This window comes from Paramisgurnus dabryanus, chromosome 8 (genome assembly GCF_030506205.2).
Source record: "Paramisgurnus dabryanus chromosome 8, PD_genome_1.1, whole genome shotgun sequence".
NCBI lineage: Eukaryota > Metazoa > Chordata > Actinopteri > Cypriniformes > Cobitidae > Paramisgurnus > Paramisgurnus dabryanus.
In genome coordinates this window covers 13,103,666-13,123,265 of record NC_133344.1, presented here as the reverse complement: position 1 = coordinate 13,123,265, position 19,600 = coordinate 13,103,666, and the positions used below count along the sequence as shown (strand labels likewise).

The window sequence follows — 19,600 nt, the reverse complement described above, 5'->3', positions numbered from 1 at the left end:
GTGGTTCACACACAACCTGACACACAACTAAACTTCTTTATTTAGGAAACTATAACTGTATGTAATGTGATCTGCAATAAAGCTTCCCCAGATGACTTTATGAAATCTTGTGCAAAATGAGGTTATTATTGCTGACTGAATAACAAGAACTGAAAGAATACATTCAAGAAAAAAAAACACAACTTATAACCTTTACAAACACAAGCAGCATTACCTTGAATGATGATTTTAAATCTGGAGCTGTATGGTTGTGACTCAGTTTTCTTCTCTCTAATCTCATAATCTCCTTCTGCACTGAAATTGTTTATATTGATGCTGCATTTTTTTTGTTTTGGTTCAAATTTAAGCATCTTAACGTTTGTGTTCTTAACTTCAATACATGGGTCTTTTTCTTTACACTGATACAACATTAGGTTCTCAGGCTTTGCTTCCTTTGTATTAGTGATGGTACATGGAATGACAACACATAATCCTGGCACTGCAGTCACTTCTGCTGGAGTGAAGCTGATGTTCCATTTCTTGATTTCCTCACCTTGAATAATAATGTGTGGTTATTTATAGTTAAGTATTTTTTATTCTCACATACATTTAACACAAAAAAGTCAAGTTAATCTGAAATTTAATAAAATTATTATTTCAAAAATACGTACCTTGACACAAAATATTTAATATTATCATAAAGAGGATTATACAGCTTGAGATGATATGCATTTGTAATTTGTGTTCCACAGATCTGCACAAAATAAAGTACAGTGAGCTTTTTAAACAAAACTTATATACTAGAATATAAGTGTATGGATAGCATTAATATTTGAGTCTTACCCTTTCCTCATGTGAACTTCTTCAGACTGCTATGAGAAACTTCAATAATAAGAACTTGCAGATCTCATTCACACTTCCTCTGTTGTGTCACTTCCTTGTTAAACTGTCTTCATAAAAAGTACACATTGCAACATTTGTAGAAGTGAAACAGCAGCAGAGCAAATTATTTTCTCATATTTACAATATTCATTATTGTTTATGTTTCTTTAAATGAATGTGTGTCTATTGTGTACTAAATGAAAACGAGAAATCTTTATATCTGCTGTTAATTTAATTTTTTTTACTGATTGACATATACCACAGCCCCCACCTTACTTTAATATCTTTACATTTTGTACAAGTATCATAAAAGTGTCTGTATGTGTTTTGTGTGACTGAGATCTTCCACTTTAAAAGCATATTCTCTTGTATCTGTTGCATTCACTGCTTTCATAATGAAGCTGTAGTTATTTAAGTTATGGTCAGGTTCAAACATCTTAATTATTTTTGTTTTAAAATCTTTTTCATCCCCTCTTTATATTCTTTTTTTTATTTTATCATAGTTGAATATTATAGAAAAAAAATCCATGTCCATGAGTCAAATTTTGCTATGGAGACAAACAATTAGGATTGGGTGTTTTTGGTTGTTTTGCATTATGATACAACGTATATTAGCGAAATTTTTTGGTTATTTCCCTTGTATTGTGTGGCATTTGATGTTGGTTGGACCTGAAAGCGGTGCATAACTTAACAAGTTGATTACTTCAAAAATGCTCTTTAGAAAACTACGGGTAAAGTCACGGACACACTACTTTGGTTCTTAACCTCAAGACCTGGGGCCTCATTTATCAAGCGTGCGTACGAACAGAAGTGTGCGTAAAGTGTGCGTAGGAACAGTTTTACGCAAAGTGTGGAATTTATCAAATTGCACTTATACGTAGAAATGTGTGTAAATATACGCACACCTCGGAGTATGCGTACGCAGAGCATCTAGTGGTAGAATAGCGTTACTACTCAGGACCGTCCATCCGCAGCGTTAAAAGAACACTTTGCCTATTTATTATCCACCCCAAGGTGTTAAAAATGATTACTGTTAATAAAGTAACTGCAAATCAGTGTTGAAGTTAAATAATTAAATTAGTGTCTAACCCTATATTAGAAAGCTCCGTCAAATGCTTGACACAGTGGCTTATCTTGAAATATTGGAAGACTTTGCAAATCATCCATTCCGCCGGGAGCGCGTTTTCATAGATCGCGCCGATGATGCTGGTTATGCGGCTGTCCAAGGTAAGTTCTGTCATTGTCACGTCGGTGTGCTGTGACGCGTTTTTTTTTTTTTTTTTTGGCTGATAATTTAATGTCAAACCACTTTTTTATTTCTAGAAGTGTTCTCCCAACGGAATTAAACTCACTGGTAACATGTTCCCATGCAGATTTGTTTTCTTTTGTTAGTCATTCCCCCCGTATTAAGTAAACCAAACAAATGTGTTAATAACCTCATCCACCAGTAACTCAATTTCTGTGTCTGTAAAGTTCCTCTTTTTCGCTCTCTTTGCCATTATTGCGATGAGGGAAAAAGCACAACCACGTGACTTATAACGGGAGGTTTTGTCACCATATATGGTTCATCGGAGGCGTTTCGGAATGCAAATGACCATGAACGTGCACGAGCATGGTGCTTAAGAACAAGTGGGATTTATCATCAAGGATTACTTACTGATGTGCGTACGAACCCCGTGCGCACGTTTGAAAAATCCCGATTTTTTGTACTTAGGCACATTCTAAATTTCATTCGTAGGTACAAATATAGAACATTTTCTACGCACTGTTGATAAATGAGGCCCCTGGTGTGTCCACATGTGGACATGACATTTTTTGTTGTGTGCACCATTATACTTAATTCTGTAAAACTGGAACCTGTTGTACACAAACTTGGACAATTTATGTGTATATCAGTAAAAATGTCTCTCTTACTCATTTCCTCAGCAAATGTCTCCACGCTGCTATGAGAAACTTTAAAACAGTGAAGTGCACAATGCATTCTGCAGCACAAAAATGTTTATGGTTCCTCTACTTTGTCACTTTACTCTTAGAACGGATGTGTTTAAAACAACACAAATGTGTTGTTCCAGCAACTTGTGTTTTATTTTAACACAAAATGAACACAAAAAGACACAATGTGTTAAACGTATAACACACAAAAAAGTATAAAAATGAACACATCCTTTCTTAGAGTGTTGTTGTAAAACTGAGTTTGTACAAATGGGAGGTGGGGGGCTGTTATTGATGCATATGAGAAACATTAAAATTGCAAAAAGAAGAACACAACAGTGATAAAACACACAGTTGGGTTTGCAAGTTGCAAGGCAAATGCAGTTTATAAAGTGTCAGAGTGACACTTCGCTAACAGATTATGTGTTGAGTGTTAAATGGGTTAAAGCTGAAAGAACGAAATGTCAGAGCTTACAAAATTATTAATACTGCAGTGTTCTGGTCTGAACCTACATTATGCATTTAAAATCCACAATAAGCCAGGGATCATACACACAGTGGCACATTACTGGGGCGGCAACTGCTACCCTAAGAAAAAGCTTTGCCAGCTCATATGCCACTGGTAGCCTATCCTTATGTTTAAATAAAATATACATTTAATCAGTTTCTTCGACTGATTTTGTAAGGTACAACCCATCGACCCAACGAAGGTATCCAATGGCCTGGAGAAGGGATTTTGTGTTCTCGTTTTTCTTTAGTGCTTCTAGAAGAATAATTCCCTTTAATTAGATTTCAAATGTATTTCTTTGACATCTGTGGTTAAATTTTAATCTGACTGCAATTTATAAAATACCAAATATATTCTAATGCTGATCATAATTATTATATTTATTTAGAATAAGATGTAATTCTGAAGGTGCGGCAGGACACTACAGCTGGGCATAGAGGCATTCTCCTTCTAACTTACAGTTCTCCAAAACACATTGAAAATAAGAGGATCCATCTATGTTTTAGGTTGAGGCAATTCTCCATTCAACCTAAAACGAGGAGGCAATTACTCCAGTAATATTTCCAATAGAGGTAATTCAACTAATCTATGCCCCCTCCAGTATATTTATTTTAAACACTATTTTAAAGTTCTTAACTTCGTTAAACTTTATCTTAGAATAATAGAAATTAGACCTATTTACCCATTGCACCATGATCTTTAAAATGATACCACACATGAATATCTCAGAACAACATACTGTATATACTAGGGGTGGGCAAAAAAATCGATTCTTAGATGAATCGCGATTCGGACGTGGGACGATTCTGAATCGATTCACAAATGTCAAGAATCGATTCTTAAATGTTAGTTTACAAAATAACGTCACGTTATCAGAACCAAAAGGCGGAACTCAACTGGGGGAGCGGTGATGCACACGGACAACTTAAGAGAGCGCGCCCTGCAAGAGCGCATAGCGGAGCTTACAAGAGCAGAAGAGAAAGAACATTTTAAATGCTTGTAGGACTATACTGCATATATCTTTACATTGAATTTAGGGCTGTCACCATTACTCTATTCTTTTTGAGGAGTTTTAAAAAAAATCCTTGAGTACATGTCGAGTACTCCTTAAAATAGCGGAGATGCGGTTTAGTGAAACAAACAGAAGCATACAAATCAGCGCTACTGCCTCTCTCTCCCTCTCGTTTGCTCGCTCACACACACCGTGCGTGTGAATCAGGAACTGCGTGAGACAAAAATGCGCATCCATGTGAATTTTGGAAGTTAAAGACGACTGAGCTGCAGTGGCATGGCAAAACACATTTGAGAAGAAAGGCGCAGCAACTCAAAAAGACCTGCATGTTTCACAATTACTCCAAAAGACCATAATGACAATTTTGCGCGTGGAGCAGCAGTTGTGCGATCTACCGGCATTGCCTTTGCGATCGACGTATTGGACACCCCTGCCCTAAACCATCCGCAGACTGTTTAGATATAACATGAATATACTTCTGTAAAAATATGCACATAGTTTGTTATTCAGTCGCTGGGTGCGCTGCATTATATAAATACAGTAATACTGCCAATCACTGTGTATAATGATGATGATTAGACGCTTAACGTTCGTGGAAGTTAATGCCGGTTAACATATAGAATTAATATGTCACGTTAAATTAATATTTTTACTGGTTTTAATGTCTTACAACGGAAACAGGACATGTATGTATATAAGAATGACATTATTTATCCCTAGTTGCATTAAAGTACAGTATATGACAGTTCAGAGACTAGCAAAAGCGCAAACATTAACCTGGCTTTGAAAGCAAATGCGATGTAATGACGTCACAGATATGCAAATTAGTACGTCAAGAATCGATTCTGAATCGAATCGGGACCCTAAGAATCGATTCTGAATCGATTCATGAGGGTCCAAGCGATTCCCACCCCTACTATATACATAATATCATATATATTATGATGGCTTGGGGGAAGATTTAGGCTGAGAGAATTTCACTTGGAGAGATCAAAGGGGTCGAATGCATGTCAACAGCCCCACCTGATGGTCAACTGGAGATGAAGGCACCAACCAAAGTTTTATAATGTCTCTCCATAAACAAACCCAAAGTTGATTATTTGACATCCAGTATTACAATTACGAGCAGTGACACTTAAATGTGATCAGATAAAAAGACCATAGCAAATGTTTAAATAGCTAACAACAAAATGCCGACAGAAGCTTATGCATAATCCAGTTTAAGTATGTTTTATGACCATGAAAAATGAAGAATGAAATTGTAGGAGGACTGATCTTTAATTGCTAAAAAATAGCTGTACAGTACACTTAGAGCATGCCTACATTATATAATGTGCATGTTTACAAATATAGTAAATCAACTTCAGGCATTTATGCACATAAAACAAACGCCACAAATGTTAGTTTACTATTAAAAAAATTAAAATAAAGTCTAGTGAGTTATTTGCTCAACAGAAAGTCCTCAGAGCCTTCAGCCTGGATGGGTCAAGACCTCGCTGCCTTGCTAGTCGCTGCAGAGAATCATCATCCAGACAAAGTGAGATCTGAGCCTACGGCCACAGTAGCGTCCACCATAGGGGTCACCAGGGGTACAGGAATGCCAGAATCTCCACCAGATAAAGATGCCACTGCCCATACAAGTGCCTTGAAGGCGTCTTTCTTCTGGTGGAGACATGAGTTGGAGAAAGCAGGCAGGGCCAGAAGGAGAGCATGTGCCCTGATTTCCTGACGGTTGCCACATCACCTTTAAAAGCTTAAGCATTAGTCAAGCAAAATAAAGCCACGGTTCATTTTTCTCATGATGATACTATAACTGTAAATATGCCTCCAATGGATATTATATATAAAGCTAAATTTGTCTTGGCTCATCAAATGTATTTCAAAACCTGATGTTGCCCTTGAGTCAAAATTTTTTGCCCTTCCTGGTCCAACGGGTGGCACAACCTGGGAACAGCCTCCCTAAAATGTGATTTCTGCCCCCACAGTTCCCCAAGCAACATTAAGCAAAGGAGCAGAAGTGAAATAAGTACAATTTAGTGAATATAATCATAGTGCATTTTATGCATACACAATACAATCATATAAAAAAACGTCTCGGTTACGGATGTAACCCTCGTTCCCTGAAGGAGGGAACGGAGACGTCACGTCGTGACCGACGAATTGGGAACTCGCTTAGAGAGACCAATCTGCTTCGAATACTACTAAAACGCCAATGAACTTGGCATTGAGATATTTGCATAATGCTGGCGCCGCCCCGCCAGGTGCGTATATAAGCAGCAGGTGCAAATAGGGAAATCAGCTTCTTTTTCGCTGAGAAAGCCGGAAGTGTGACCGGCCGTAACAGCAGGTGGCAGCACCTGTGGCGACGGGACGTGACGTCTCCGTTCCCTCCTTCAGGGAACGAGGGTTACATCCGTAACCGAGACGTTCCCTTTCAGTCGGTCACTACGACGTCACGTCGTGACAGACGAATTGGGAATCCCTACCAAAACGCCACTAGGGGCTGACCTCTTCCAGTGTCTGCGTAAAGCCCTCCGGTTCCACTTAAGGAGGAGGAGGTAGGTTTTAAGGCAGAAGGCCGGGCACTAATTGTTCCTTTAACCCCACAGAAGTGCCAGCGACTGGGAAGCGCCCTACCTGAGCGGGATAGGAAGCCGCCGCCCCTCTTAAGGGCTAATGGTGGGCGAAAGTCAACCGTAGTTGAGGAATAAAGACAGCCTTGGCTGTGTAAGCAAAGCAGTGCTCTGCTGAGGGAAACGTGGGCTAGTAGGATTAACCCCACGGAAAATACTCACAAAGGAACCCGTTGGGACGCAATGTGGAGCCCGAGCCAGACACGTAGGTTCGCGAGGATACAGCTAGTGAAAGGCTGACAGCCAATGCTCCGCAACAAAGGCTGCCAAGGCAGTGGAGGAAGAACAATTCAAACCATTACGCATTTTTGTTCTGAAGGCCTTCCATACTGACACAGTTATGAAGCATCAGTTGGAGGCTGCAAGCCGACCTGCGAGACTGCTCTCCGTGCTCCCCCTGGTGAGGAAAGAACACGAGAGGATACAGGCTCGATACGAACACTGCAAAATCTAATGAACGTATTAGGTGTCGCCCAACCAGCAGCTCTGCAGATGTCTGTTAGCGAGGAACCACTAGCTAAAGCCCAAGATGAGGCAACGCTCCGTGTGGAGTGCGCTCTCAAATTAAAGGGGCAAGGAATACCCTGAAGATTATAAGCCAGGGCGATAGTATCAACTATCCAAAGAGACATCCTCTGCTAGTGACAGCTTTCCCTTTCTGCTGGCCACCATAACAAACAAAGAGCTGGTCTGAGGTCCTGAGGCTTTGCGTGCGAACCACGTAGAGTCGCAGTGCGCGTACGGGGCACAACAAAGCCATGGTTGGGTCTGCGTCCTCCGGGGGCAGCGCTTGCAAGCTCACCACCTTATCTCTGAAGGGAGTGGTGGGAACTTTGGGCACGTAGCCTGGTCTGGGTCTCAGTGAGACAGCAGGACCAAACTAAAAGCACGAATCGTCAACAGAGAATGCATGTAAATCCCCTACTCTCTTCATGGAGGCCAATGCTATCAGGGTCAGAGTTTTCATTGATAAAAAACTTCAGACTCGCAGACTGCAGAGGCTAAAATCGGAGACCTGAAGGCTTCAGCACCATGGACAGGTCTCAGGAGGAAAGAGGGAGGGCGCGAGGGGTTTAGCCTGCGAGCGCCTCTTAAAATGTAATAATTAAATCATGCTGGCCAACTGGTCTGCCGTTGATAAGTGAGTGATGAGCAGAAATAGCAGCGATATCTCCAAATTAGCTGGACCGTCTGGAGGTGGAGTCGCCATTCGCCGGGGGCGCAGCTCGGGAAGCGCGTCTGCCGCTGTACTGAGCGAACCCGGGATGTAAATGGCACGAAGGGACCTCAGATGCTTCTGACTCCAAAGGAGGAGATGACGAGCGAGATGCGACAGGTGACGAGAGCGCAAAACCGCCTTAACGGTAAATAACGCAACAGTCGCAATGTTATTGGTGTCGGCTAATACATCCTTCCCTCGCATCTCCATAGCGGAGCGTACAAGTCCCAGATATACAACGCACCGCTCGCGGCAGTTGGGGTGCTATGCACACCCCTGAGACTGCAAGCCCGTCATACGTGGCTGATCATCCCGTGCTGAGGGCATTGCAATATACAGAATGCCAGGAGACCCCTCAGGGGCATATCTTCTATCGGAAATGCCGGGTCTACCACGGGGAAAAATTTTAATGACACGCAGGTGCAATGTTTACACGGTGTATGTCGGTGTGCCACGCTCTCCTCGAGACTCGATCGTAAGCCAACGCTGAAGCGGTCTCATATGAAGCAGCTCGGGCGGTGTCACAGCCGCAGCATGCTGTCATATGTCCAGGAGCTTCTGAAATTGTTTCAGAGAGACTGCGTACTTCCCTCGAATTAAACCGAGGCAAGTCAGAACTGACTGGTTGCGCGCTCTTGTTAAACACGCCAATTAGTCGATCGAGTCTTATTTCCATACTGAGAAAAAGGATCCTCTGCACTGGGCAAAGTTGCTCTTTCCCAGTCGACCTGAAGACTTAAACGAGCGAGATGCCGAAGCATTAACTCTCTGTGTTCGCGCACGTCTGCCAAGAACGGGCTATTATAAGTCGACGTAGAAAAAAGCAGAATGCGAACAAAGCTCTCTCTCTGACATTTTAATGCCGTGACTAGCACATGGAGACACGGAGAGAGAGAGACAGCTCGAATGGTGTACTTAGTATTAATATGCCCACCCCACGACGCAGAGCGAAAAAACGGTCTAAAGCGAGGGGAGATGGACACATAAAGCACACGTCTTACAGGTCTAAGGCTGCAAACCGATCTGAATATTGAAATACGAGCCTCGGCGTTATCATCCAAAAAGAACACCTTCGTAGAGCCGGTGCGTAAATCAAATCGATCGTAACCCGCCGCGTATTTTGGGTACTATGAGATAAAGGCTGGAAAAACCCTATCATCATCATCTCGGTAAGAGGGACCGGCTCGATACATCCTTCGCCAACAGGACATCGACTTTTGCACGCAGTACATGTGCATCGGACGCTTTCACCACAGTGAAACGAAAGCCCGAGAATTTTGGGGTGTGCCGGATTTTGTAACCGAGGCGGATCGTGCGTAAAACCCAACGAAACGGGCTGGGAACTGAAGCCAAGCACCCAGGCACCGTACGAGGAGAATTAACGACACTACCAAAGTACCCGCGGTGGGGCAGCGAAGCGAGACAGGTGGGACTGCCGGTGCGTCTGCTGTGACAGCATAAACATCTACAGTATGTGTGTGTGACACTGACCTGAGCCCGCTGAGGGTGACGGTCGTCTGGTCTCCTCTACGGAGTGCGCAGACTCCGATGAGGGTGCTGGTGGTCCGGTCTCCTCAGCGGAGAGCTCGGACTCCTCAGGTCACCCGCTGGCGATAGAGGAGAGGTAGGGGAGCTGGTGTGTACCCGCTCACGGCTCCCTCGATCCTCCGGAGACCTAGAGAGGGAAGAGGAATGCACTCTTATGTGTGGTTAAGTGGGTACCGGCCGAACAGCCGGTGGAACATATGCAAACCAAGGATTTTCCACCCGACCCTCTATCGGGGGAAGGAGCTCCATCTCCTGAAGAGTGATCCTCTGCCAATCCGGGTCGCCCGTTACTAGCCACTTAAACTCCCGATCTTCACGAGAAGCGGCTAAGCGGGCGGGGCGAGCTGCTGACTACCGGTTCCCCTGCGCTGCCGAGATGGGGTCCGAGGAGGGGAACGGGGGTGGTCGCTGCAGGACGCCGACAGCGAGAGGCAGACTGAGGAGCCGGCGTGGTGGACCAAGGGCAGCTCAATTCCGCCGGGGCATGACCTAGGAGATCACCTCAGTCTGCGCAGCGGAGCTGTACGACTCCCCTGGCTCGCCGAAGAGGCCGGTCTGTGAGACAGGAGCATTCAAGTTGTTCTCGTCTGCGTCCGTCATGTCAGCCAGACACAGCCAAAGGTGGCAATCTTGAACCACTGAGGTGGACATCGCACGACTGAAGGTCGCGGCCTCCCTGGTAAATCCTTGGTGAGCCTGCAGCAACGTTATTACGTGCAGGGCTGAAGCCGCCTCTCCGGCATGCCTGATGGGCAGCGTCCGTAACCAGACGACTGTCTACAAAGCAGGGGAGGGAAGGGTTGGGTGGTCCCTCCAGGAACGCATCCCGCTCCACTGACGGGGTCCCTGCCCTTAGCGGCTCCGTTGGTGAGGGAGGTGGGGGGTGAAAGATGAACGACCGGACGGCCGCAAATCACGTCAGCTCTTCGTGCCGTCGGGGAAGAAAGGCACAGGAGGAGAGGACCGAGAGGCCCGAGCAGCTCCGAAGTACCAATCATGTGGGCGGGACGGTTCGGGCGGAGAGGGGTTAACCTTTCCAACTCTACCGTCTCCGCCGCTCGAGCGGGCACGGCCGCCATCTCCGGAACGACTCTGCCTCGGAGGAAAAATGGACACCCCTCTGATGCTGCAGAAGTGACGGGACCAGAAGGAGGTCCAATGGATTCGGCAGACATCGTAGAACACGACTCTGCAGTCTCCACCGGAGCCTCAACCGGCTGAGGATGAGAAGGCCGGTAGGTGGAGGACGCATCCTCCGTCCTACTCAGCGTAGTGACGCGAAGGGCGCCCTGCGAGTGCTTGACAGCCGCACCATGGCGGCGTCAGCACTGCAAAGGCGCGGACAGCGTTCCTGTAGAAACGACAGTCGTCTCCGCAATCCAAGAGGGTTACGCTCTCACAGAGAGAACAGAAACTCTCCACGAACGCAGCCCCGGAGTGCTCGATGCCTGAGCACGAAGACAGCGCTCGTGACCGTCACTGGAACCCTTATACTTCTCGCATCCAAGATCGCACGGGCGAAAAGCTATCCTGAAAAGGACGCTGATCTCCGCATATACGAGAGAGTGGCTGCCTTTAACAAGGCACAAAGCTCTCTCGTATCACTCTTTTAGGGAAATTCACTCAGATGCTTAGTTGATGAGCGCACAGGAAGGCAACGCACACACTAAACTCAAAACAATAAACAGATGTAGAGCCGTGGAATAAGCGAAGCGTCCGCTGTGATACTGCTAGTTCAACCAACTTCAGCAATCAAATCCCAACAGAGTAAAGTAGCTTCTCAGTAGCAGACACTGCCGGCTTTCGAAGCGATAAAAAGCTGATTTCCCTATTTGCACCTGCTGCTTATATACGCACCTGGCGGGGCGGCGCCAGCATTATGCAAATATCTCAATGCCAAGTTCATTGGCGTTTTAGTAGTATTCGAAGCAGATTGGTCTCTCTAAGCGAGTTCCCAATTCGTCGGTCACGACGTGACGTCGTAGTGACCGGCTGAAAGGGAACTGTAAATAAGCCTAATGACAGATGCACTTTATGTGCCACAACCCTTACAAAAATTAACCATGGTTTTATTGGTGTAAAGTTGTGGTAACCATGTTTTTTTTTGTTGGTGCATTGATTACAATCAGCAAAACCATGGTTTTACTACACTAACCATGGTTTAACTAAAAAAAGATATAATTAATATATTTAAAATCATACATAAAATATATGATTCTTTTTACAGGCTTTTAAATAATATTAAAATAATATGTGTATTTTGTTTGAGACACATATAATATTAAATAGGTTCGTATTAATTAATTATTTAATTAATACATTTTATTTGTTTTGTAATCACGCACTTATGTAACGTTATAAAACGTTGATATTGCCAGAAAGTATTGGTTTATAATGTTATTTCTCATTTAAAAACTTTTAAGTTATCTGCCGTTTCCATGGTGACTCGTGAAATCTGTGATCCATTGACAATGCCTTTATGTTGTTACCCTGAGCGCGCGTTAACTCTGGGTTACTCTCAGCGGGTTAATTGAACTAACTCAAACTGTGTTTTGGAACCGACATACCCAAAGTTTAGGGTTAATCTGGTGGTAAATTAACCCTGCTTTCTGGAATACACCCCTGGCAATGATGTTGGTTTGTAGACACGCCCTTACTGCTGATTGGCTACAAGTGTGTTTTGGTAGTCGGCCAACTCCCTTTTCCAAAGTGTTTTTTTAAAAATCAAGCACTTCGCCTTTAAGATGAACTGAGATTATTAAATGCTGTAAATATTAATTTAAACAAGAATTAACATTTTTGTTGTCCTTGGTGTTTGGTAAAACAGCAATATTTATATGCACACATTTGTGATTTTATTGCTCACGAAATTACGTACCTATAGTCACGTCATTTTTTTTCTTTTGTGATACTGTCACGCAGTTTTTCGTGATAATATCACAAATTTCTGTTGATGTCTCATTGTCACTTATTGGTTACTCAACTGTTTTTTTTTATTTTCTTACCATTGTCGCTTCGGTTTAGAATTAGATGTACATAAAATGGCATCCTTACCCAAAGCCAACTCTAACCCTAATGCCAGGCGACAATGGTTGAAAATCTGAAAAAAAAAACTGAAAAAAGTGTATAAACCAATACTTAAAGTGACATCCTAACGCAAACACCAAATCTAACCCTAAACCAAAGCAACAATGGTTTGAAATAAGAAAAAGCAGTTGAGTAAATACGTGACAATGACACATAAACAGAAAACAAAAAAAATTGGAAATTTGTGACACAAAAAGAATTAAAAAATTATGTGACTACGTAGTGTAGAGACTGTGTAGTGTAAAAATCAATGTTTTCTCCCATCACCCGGAAATGGTGGAAAAAAATATCACTTGACTTCTCCAATGTGAAAAATAATATGTCAATTAATTCCCCAATAGCCAAGGGTGATATTGGCTCACAATCCCAAAAGGGCTTTAGATAAGAATTGTTTTTATTGCAGCAAATTAAATTTAGATTAAATCCTTTTGGGGCCTCATAAATTAACAAAACATAATTACATGACAAAAGAAAAAGAACTGAGTAACAAAATTTGTGCTAAATACAACAAACAGCTACAACAAAACAAATTATTATTTTATATATGACAACAGTATGTCATTCATGTTTACTGCAAAGAATGATTTTAACTTAAACTTTAAACATTTTATTAAACTGGAAAATTATGCATTTTTTAAAAACATTTCTAAGTACTAGTAAAAACAGTCAAACACAAGATAAAAAGATGCATGCAAAAAAAAGTTAAATGTATGCAAGCGCAATTTCAGCAGGTTTTGATAGCAGTGAAGCCTAAAAAATTGACAGTTCACCAAAAATTAAACCTTTCAAATTATTTCTCACCATCATGTCATTTGATCTTTGTTTGTTCCTCAGAACTCAGAATTTCTTTGAAAAAAAAAGTGTTGTTTTAAATTTTCTGGTTACTATGGTAGTGGACACCTCTTCAAACTTTAAAAGGACCCAAAAGTGTTAAAAAAAAATAACTCGCCATTTATTTTAAGTGTCCTGAAGACATACAAAAGATTTAGGTGAAATGGAAACTAATATATAATCCATTATTTAATGAAAGTCTTGACTTTTTGTGTCACATTTCACATTCTCTGTGCCAATAGCATTGTTTAGGCAGGATGTTTAATTTTAAATAATGTGTAACAACTTAAACAACAGTGATACAACAATAAAATAGAGACGTAAATGAGGAGCTCAAATGCAAAAGCCACTAAATGTCACCTCCGTCAAAATATAAGATGATAATATTAACCAAACGCTCTCGTCACTTATTATATGTTCAACAAATATTTTCACTTCAAAACTGTTTTGAACTGCTTGTGGGGTTCTTTTAAAGTTATGTCTTTGTCACCAACCACTCCCATAATAACCAAAAAACCAAAAACAACACTTTAAAAATATTTGGGTTTATAAGAACAAAGAGAAGAAATGAGGGTTTAAATGACATGAGAGTGAATAAATAATGTCAAAATAATGTTTTTTTGGGTGAACCCTCCCTCTTTAACATATTCTTACACTAAATGCACAGCTAAGATAATTCAAACCTTTTGTCAAAAATAAATGTGAAATGCTTTTTAAGTTCATAAAACGCTCATTGCAAACAACTGCATACTTCCTTATGCCAAAATTTCCAGTTCCTGAGAATTTCAAAAAAGCCTCTCCTCACGCTCATTCTGCTTCTGGTTTTCGGATCCTTCATTAGATATTTCAACTTGATCATCTTGATCCTGGGGGGCTTTTCTTCCTTTCGTATCCCTTTTGATCTCGGCATAGTCTGTGTTGGCTGTCTCCTCCTCTTTCTCTTCAGGTTGTTTCTTCTTCAGAAGCGAGTAATCGATTGCGGCATAATCAACATTTGCATCTGCCCCACCTGCTTCACTGTCCTTTGCTGGACCTGTCATCTCCACCTGTGTGCTTGACATCTCTACGTCAAATTGGTTTTGAAGAGGCGTCTCTTCATTGGTCTGTTCACCGTTCACAGCTGAATCTATGTTCGTCTGCACCGTCTAAAGCAAAGAGAACACATTATAGGAAAACAAATAAAAAACAGATGAATTTAATGTCCTCATGTGCTAACCAAGCAGATTGTTTTAAGAAATACATTAACACAGGGAAAAATGCAAGCCTAATCATGTTTTTTTATTAAAAATATTAAAAAACAATCAGTTAAATTTAAACCTGCCTCCAAATGCACTGCAGAGTCTGGGGGTGCAGCCAGCACTTTGGTTTTTTTGGATCTGTGGAAAAGACAAAATCAAAGCAAAATATGTAAAATGCTTTAAACATTGAATAACAAATGCATTTTAATGGACGATAAGGAAGGCAATACCTGTTGCAAGACACCGAACAACACAACACCACAGAGAAGATGACTGCTGAAATTGCGATTCCCGCCAAAAACATGAGTATTGATGTTGATATCTCCAGAATCTTAAAAAATTTCTTTATAGGGTGACTTTGGTCCATGTTATTCACACCTGTAACTGAATGTACATAAACTTCATTGTTTGTTAAAAATTTTTGTCCTGGAACAGCATTATTTTAAACAAACATGCCAAATGTATTCCCCAATACAGCCTTAATGGGAGACTACCGCAAAAATCATAGGTCAATAAGGTATATTCCACACATACACGGGTATTTTTATTTTTTCAGCAGCTTTTGGTAGCAGTTAAGCTTAAAAAGTGATGTTCACCCCCCCCCCCCCCCAAAAAAGTTCTCATTATTTCTTACACTCTGGTAATTTGATCTGTGTTTGTTCCTCAAAAACACAGAATAAAAAAGTGTTGTTTTGGGTCTTCTGGTTACTATGGTAGTGGATGTAGACTGCTTCTTTAAACTTTAAAAGGACCAAAAGATGTAAAATAGAATCCATTATTTGATAAAAGACTTGACCTGTGTCACATATCACATTTAGGCAGTTTTAGGATGTTTACTTTTAAATAATGTTTAATGACTTAAAGAACAGTGATATTCACAACAATAAAGTAGAGAAGGAAATGAGGAGCTCAGATGCAAAAGCCACTAAATGCCACCTCCGTCAAAAAAAAAATAATGGGTCTCATTCACTAAGCATGAGTACGCACAAATTTGTGCGTGAGATGTGCATGGATGTTTTCTTGAACAAATTGTGAATCAACAAAAACTTTCATATCAAAATGTCTTCTAAATTTATGCGAAAATTCAAGAGAACCTAAAACCACACATATGCAATAATCACATAGACTATAGTCAAATACTAGGCTATAATTATGTGTTGATATATAAAATTTACATGATATAATATTTTATATTATAATATTTTCTGTATTATATATTATACATGATCTATTATTATTATATACATTATATTATACATTATTATAGCCTACTTATTTTTTCTACACATATAAAGAAGATTCCCGTAATGACAAATCTTCATGCTTTCCTTCCTCACTTTTTAAATCTCTATATACAAGCGTTTGCTTAATTCCTATAGTAAACATCATGTAAATGTAATGAAAAGTCCAAACATCAATCACTTGATCTCCTGTCTGTTTTATTTTAGATACAGATGCTCGTCTCTGTCATATTAATGAAATGTCATCTTTGTTAATGCATTCAGTACTTCTTTAATGTTACTTATAATGTTATGAATCATGTGTTAAATTATATCTAGTCTTTGTCTTCAGGGTCCTGGCAGTACCATGTTCTATGTGGGAAATGCGTGGTTTTAGTATTGAATTTTTCTGACAACGCATTTCCCGGGTCTCGTCTCTTTTTTCCCGCTCCCTTACTTGTCGGTGTGCTGTGACAGGTTTTTTTTTTTTTTTTTGCTGATAATTTAATGTCAAACCACTTTTTTATTTCTAGAAGTGTTCTCATACCCAATGGAATTAAACTCACTGGTAACATGTTCCCATGCAGATTTGTTTTCTTTTGTTAGTCATTCCTCCCGTACTAAGTGAACCAAACAGATGTGTTATTAACCTCATCCACCAGTAACTCAATTTCTGTGTCTGTAAAGTTCCTCTTTTACGCTCTCTTTGCCATTATTGCGATGAGGGGAAAAAGCACAACCACGTGACTTATAACGGAAGGTGTTTCGGAATGCAAATGACCATGAACGTGCACAAGCTTAGTGCTTAAGAACACATGGGATTTATAATTACTTACTGATAACGTTTGATAAATCCCGATTTTTTTGTACTTAGGCATATTCTAAATTTCATTCGTAGGTACAAATATAGAGTATTTTCTACACAATGTTAATAAATGAGGCCCCAGAAAACCAAAAACAACACTTTTAAAAAATTCCTGCCAAAAATCATAAATCATAGGTCAATAAGGCCAAGTTCACACATACATGGGTATTTTTATAAACGGAGTTTTCCCATGCTCATAAACACACAAAGGGCCCTATCTTGCACCCAGCGCAATTGACTTTGTCAGTGACGCATGTATCATTCGTATTTTTCAACGGCGCACAGCGGGTTTTTCCCTCCACAGACGCACATCGACAAACTAGGGAATGAACTTGCGCTCCCTGGGCGTTTCAGCGCAAAAAAGAGGCGTGTTCCGGCGCAAACCATCCCTGGTGCTATTTTGCAGTTTCAAAAAACAATTGCGCCACTGACCAGAAAAAAAAAGTTTAAAGTCAGTGGCGCGTTGCGCGTTGTTCATTATGCTATTTTAAGGGCGCATGCTTGACCATAATGTATAGCGTGCACAACGCGCATACACTTTGCATCTAATCTACACAGATGCAACAGTTATTTTTGCAAATCATAAATTGTTACACTAAAAAATATTAGTACACGAGATAAGGGGAATCATAGTGGTGAGCATTGTGGTGATAGTTTTTATTTATTGTGTGGCTGCGTTAAAAAATTCTCATGCAAATAACGATTAAAATATTTTCATAAGTTTGTTGTGTGGCTGAATTACGTTTATTTTATGTAAATAATAATTTAAATGTTTTCATAAAAAACCTTAATGTATATGAACTTGATTTGTTAGTCTACTTTGGGGTTGGACCTTGCGTTTCTTGGGTCCGATTTCAAAGCCCCCAAACCCTTTCAGCGGTGAGGGTGGACGCAGCGATTTCCTCTGCTGGCGTCAGGTCCTGAGGCAGATCCACCTCCCGTTACACGGCGTGCCCGATTTATGCTGGCAAGCTTGGGATTCCCCCGTACAAGGACGTCGGTCTCCTCGGCTGTGAACCGCTCCTGGCGTGCGCCTGGTAAATCCGTCATAATAATAGCAACCCACCACGGAACTTGCGCCCTTGCGTTTAAAGGGAATGTTGGATAGCGTTCTGATTGGTTTATTTTACGTTACGCCCAAACCACACCTATGAATAATGAACCTACTTCAGACCAACCCCTTATTGATTTGCGCCCGGCGCAAGAGTTATTTCTCACGCCGGGAAAATAGCAACAGCGCCCAAGATCCACCCACGAACTCACTTGCGCGTTGCGCTTCGCACTTGCGTTTCAGATCGTTAAAATAGGGCCCAAAAACTCAATATGAAGTGCTGTCAATAGTGTGCCAAACCAATAGATGGCGATCTATCTTTAACCGTTAAGCCCTGTTGGCCAATCAGAAGCCATTGCAGAGTTTCTTCTCACCATGTCACAGGCCAAAAAGTCCGGTTTTACATGACAACAGAGTTTTTAAATCTTTACCCTAGCAGGAGTTTTTATAAAAGTTTGGTTTTAGTCACCTGATAGTGCGTTTGCATGTTGACACAAAGTTACGTGTAAAATACTCGTGTGCATGTTGACAAGGCCTAAGAATGTTTTTAATCCTAAACCCCAGTCCTAAACCTCCCCCTAAAATCTGCTTGGTTGATAGGAATGTTGATCCAGGAATATGTCTGACTCGATTGATAAAGATTACATGTTAATTTGCTTAGGATATTAGGTTTAGTGATCATTACCTGTATTATTTCCGGTGGCATTCTGTGACTCTGTAGGATTTATGGTTTGATCTCGATGTTCAGTAGTGTCTTTGTTGTTTGGACTGACTCTCGGATTTGTTTTTAATTCATTTACTGTATATGGGTTAAGATGAGATACATTTGGTTATTGATGGCATTTTTGTAAAGTACATATAGGCCTTTTCGCATTTATAACCTACAGTCATATGTTTTGTTATGTTCAAGACAACATGTTTCATGTAAGTGCTCTGTAAATGGAAATGACACATCTGCACAGCCTTCAACAGTCTGTATAAGTACATCTATAGATAGATATGTATATTAAGTCATGTCTTTTCTAGTAGTTTAAATAAAAATATAGACTTGGAAACTTACTTCTAATCACTTCTATGGTCCTACTGGTACTGATGATTGTGTTTCCATATCTCGCTTCACATTCAATAGTTGCATTGTGTAAATCTGGGGTTGGCATAAAGGTCAAAGTTGCGACGTAAAAGCCTTCGGAGGTTGAAAATGTAATCTTTTTCAATTTGATGCTTTTTTCATTTTGCTTGATCCACCATGTGATTTCAGGAGGTGTTTCAGGGCATGGAAAGGGCACTGAGCAGTTAAGATTTGCCTCCTGTCCTGTGAGAGCCGTAATGTTTAATACAGGTTTATCTACAGTGAGAAGAAGAGGTGAACTGTGAATCAAACAGACATATAAACAAGAGATCTAAATGTTATTAACTCATTTACTGACAGAATAACAGAATCAGCTCATTTAATTTGAATTGAGGAACAAAACAGTGCCCTTAAAGTAACTAAACTTCTTTATTTAGGAAACTATAACAGTATGTAATGTGCTCTGCAATAAAGCTTCCCCAGCTGACATTATGAAATCTTGTGCAAAATGAGTTTATCAATGCTG

At 40.9% G+C, this 19,600-nt stretch overlaps 2 protein-coding genes across 2 annotated transcripts in view; both read right to left on the bottom strand.

The window, feature by feature from the left end:
* Window positions 1–19,600, bottom strand: part of LOC135770765 (sialic acid-binding Ig-like lectin 5) — a 54,329-nt gene that overhangs the window by 34,024 nt on the left and 705 nt on the right. The gene's annotated exons all lie outside the window — the stretch shown is intronic.
* LOC135770320 (uncharacterized) lies at window positions 14,100–19,342 on the bottom strand. Its single transcript, XM_065280038.2, has 5 exons — window positions 19,066–19,342; window positions 18,691–18,804; window positions 15,100–15,253; window positions 14,953–15,007; window positions 14,100–14,776 (listed from the first exon to the last, which is right to left on the bottom strand). The coding sequence occupies exons 1-5, from the start codon at window positions 19,160–19,162 to the stop codon at window positions 14,417–14,419; spliced, it is 780 nt and encodes a 259-aa protein (XP_065136110.1). The 5' UTR covers window positions 19,163–19,342; the 3' UTR covers window positions 14,100–14,416.

Coding starts and splice junctions, on each gene's coding strand:
- LOC135770320 (XM_065280038.2), bottom strand. CDS start 19,162: ATGCCAACCCCAGATTTACACAATGCAACTATTGAATGTGAAGCGAGA. Junction 15,254..18,690: donor TGCCACCGGAAATAATACAG/GTAATGATCACT, acceptor ATGTACATTCAG/TTACAGGTGTGAATAACATG. Junction 15,008..15,099: donor TGTTCGGTGTCTTGCAACAG/GTATTGCCTTCC, acceptor TCTTTTCCACAG/ATCCAAAAAAACCAAAGTGC.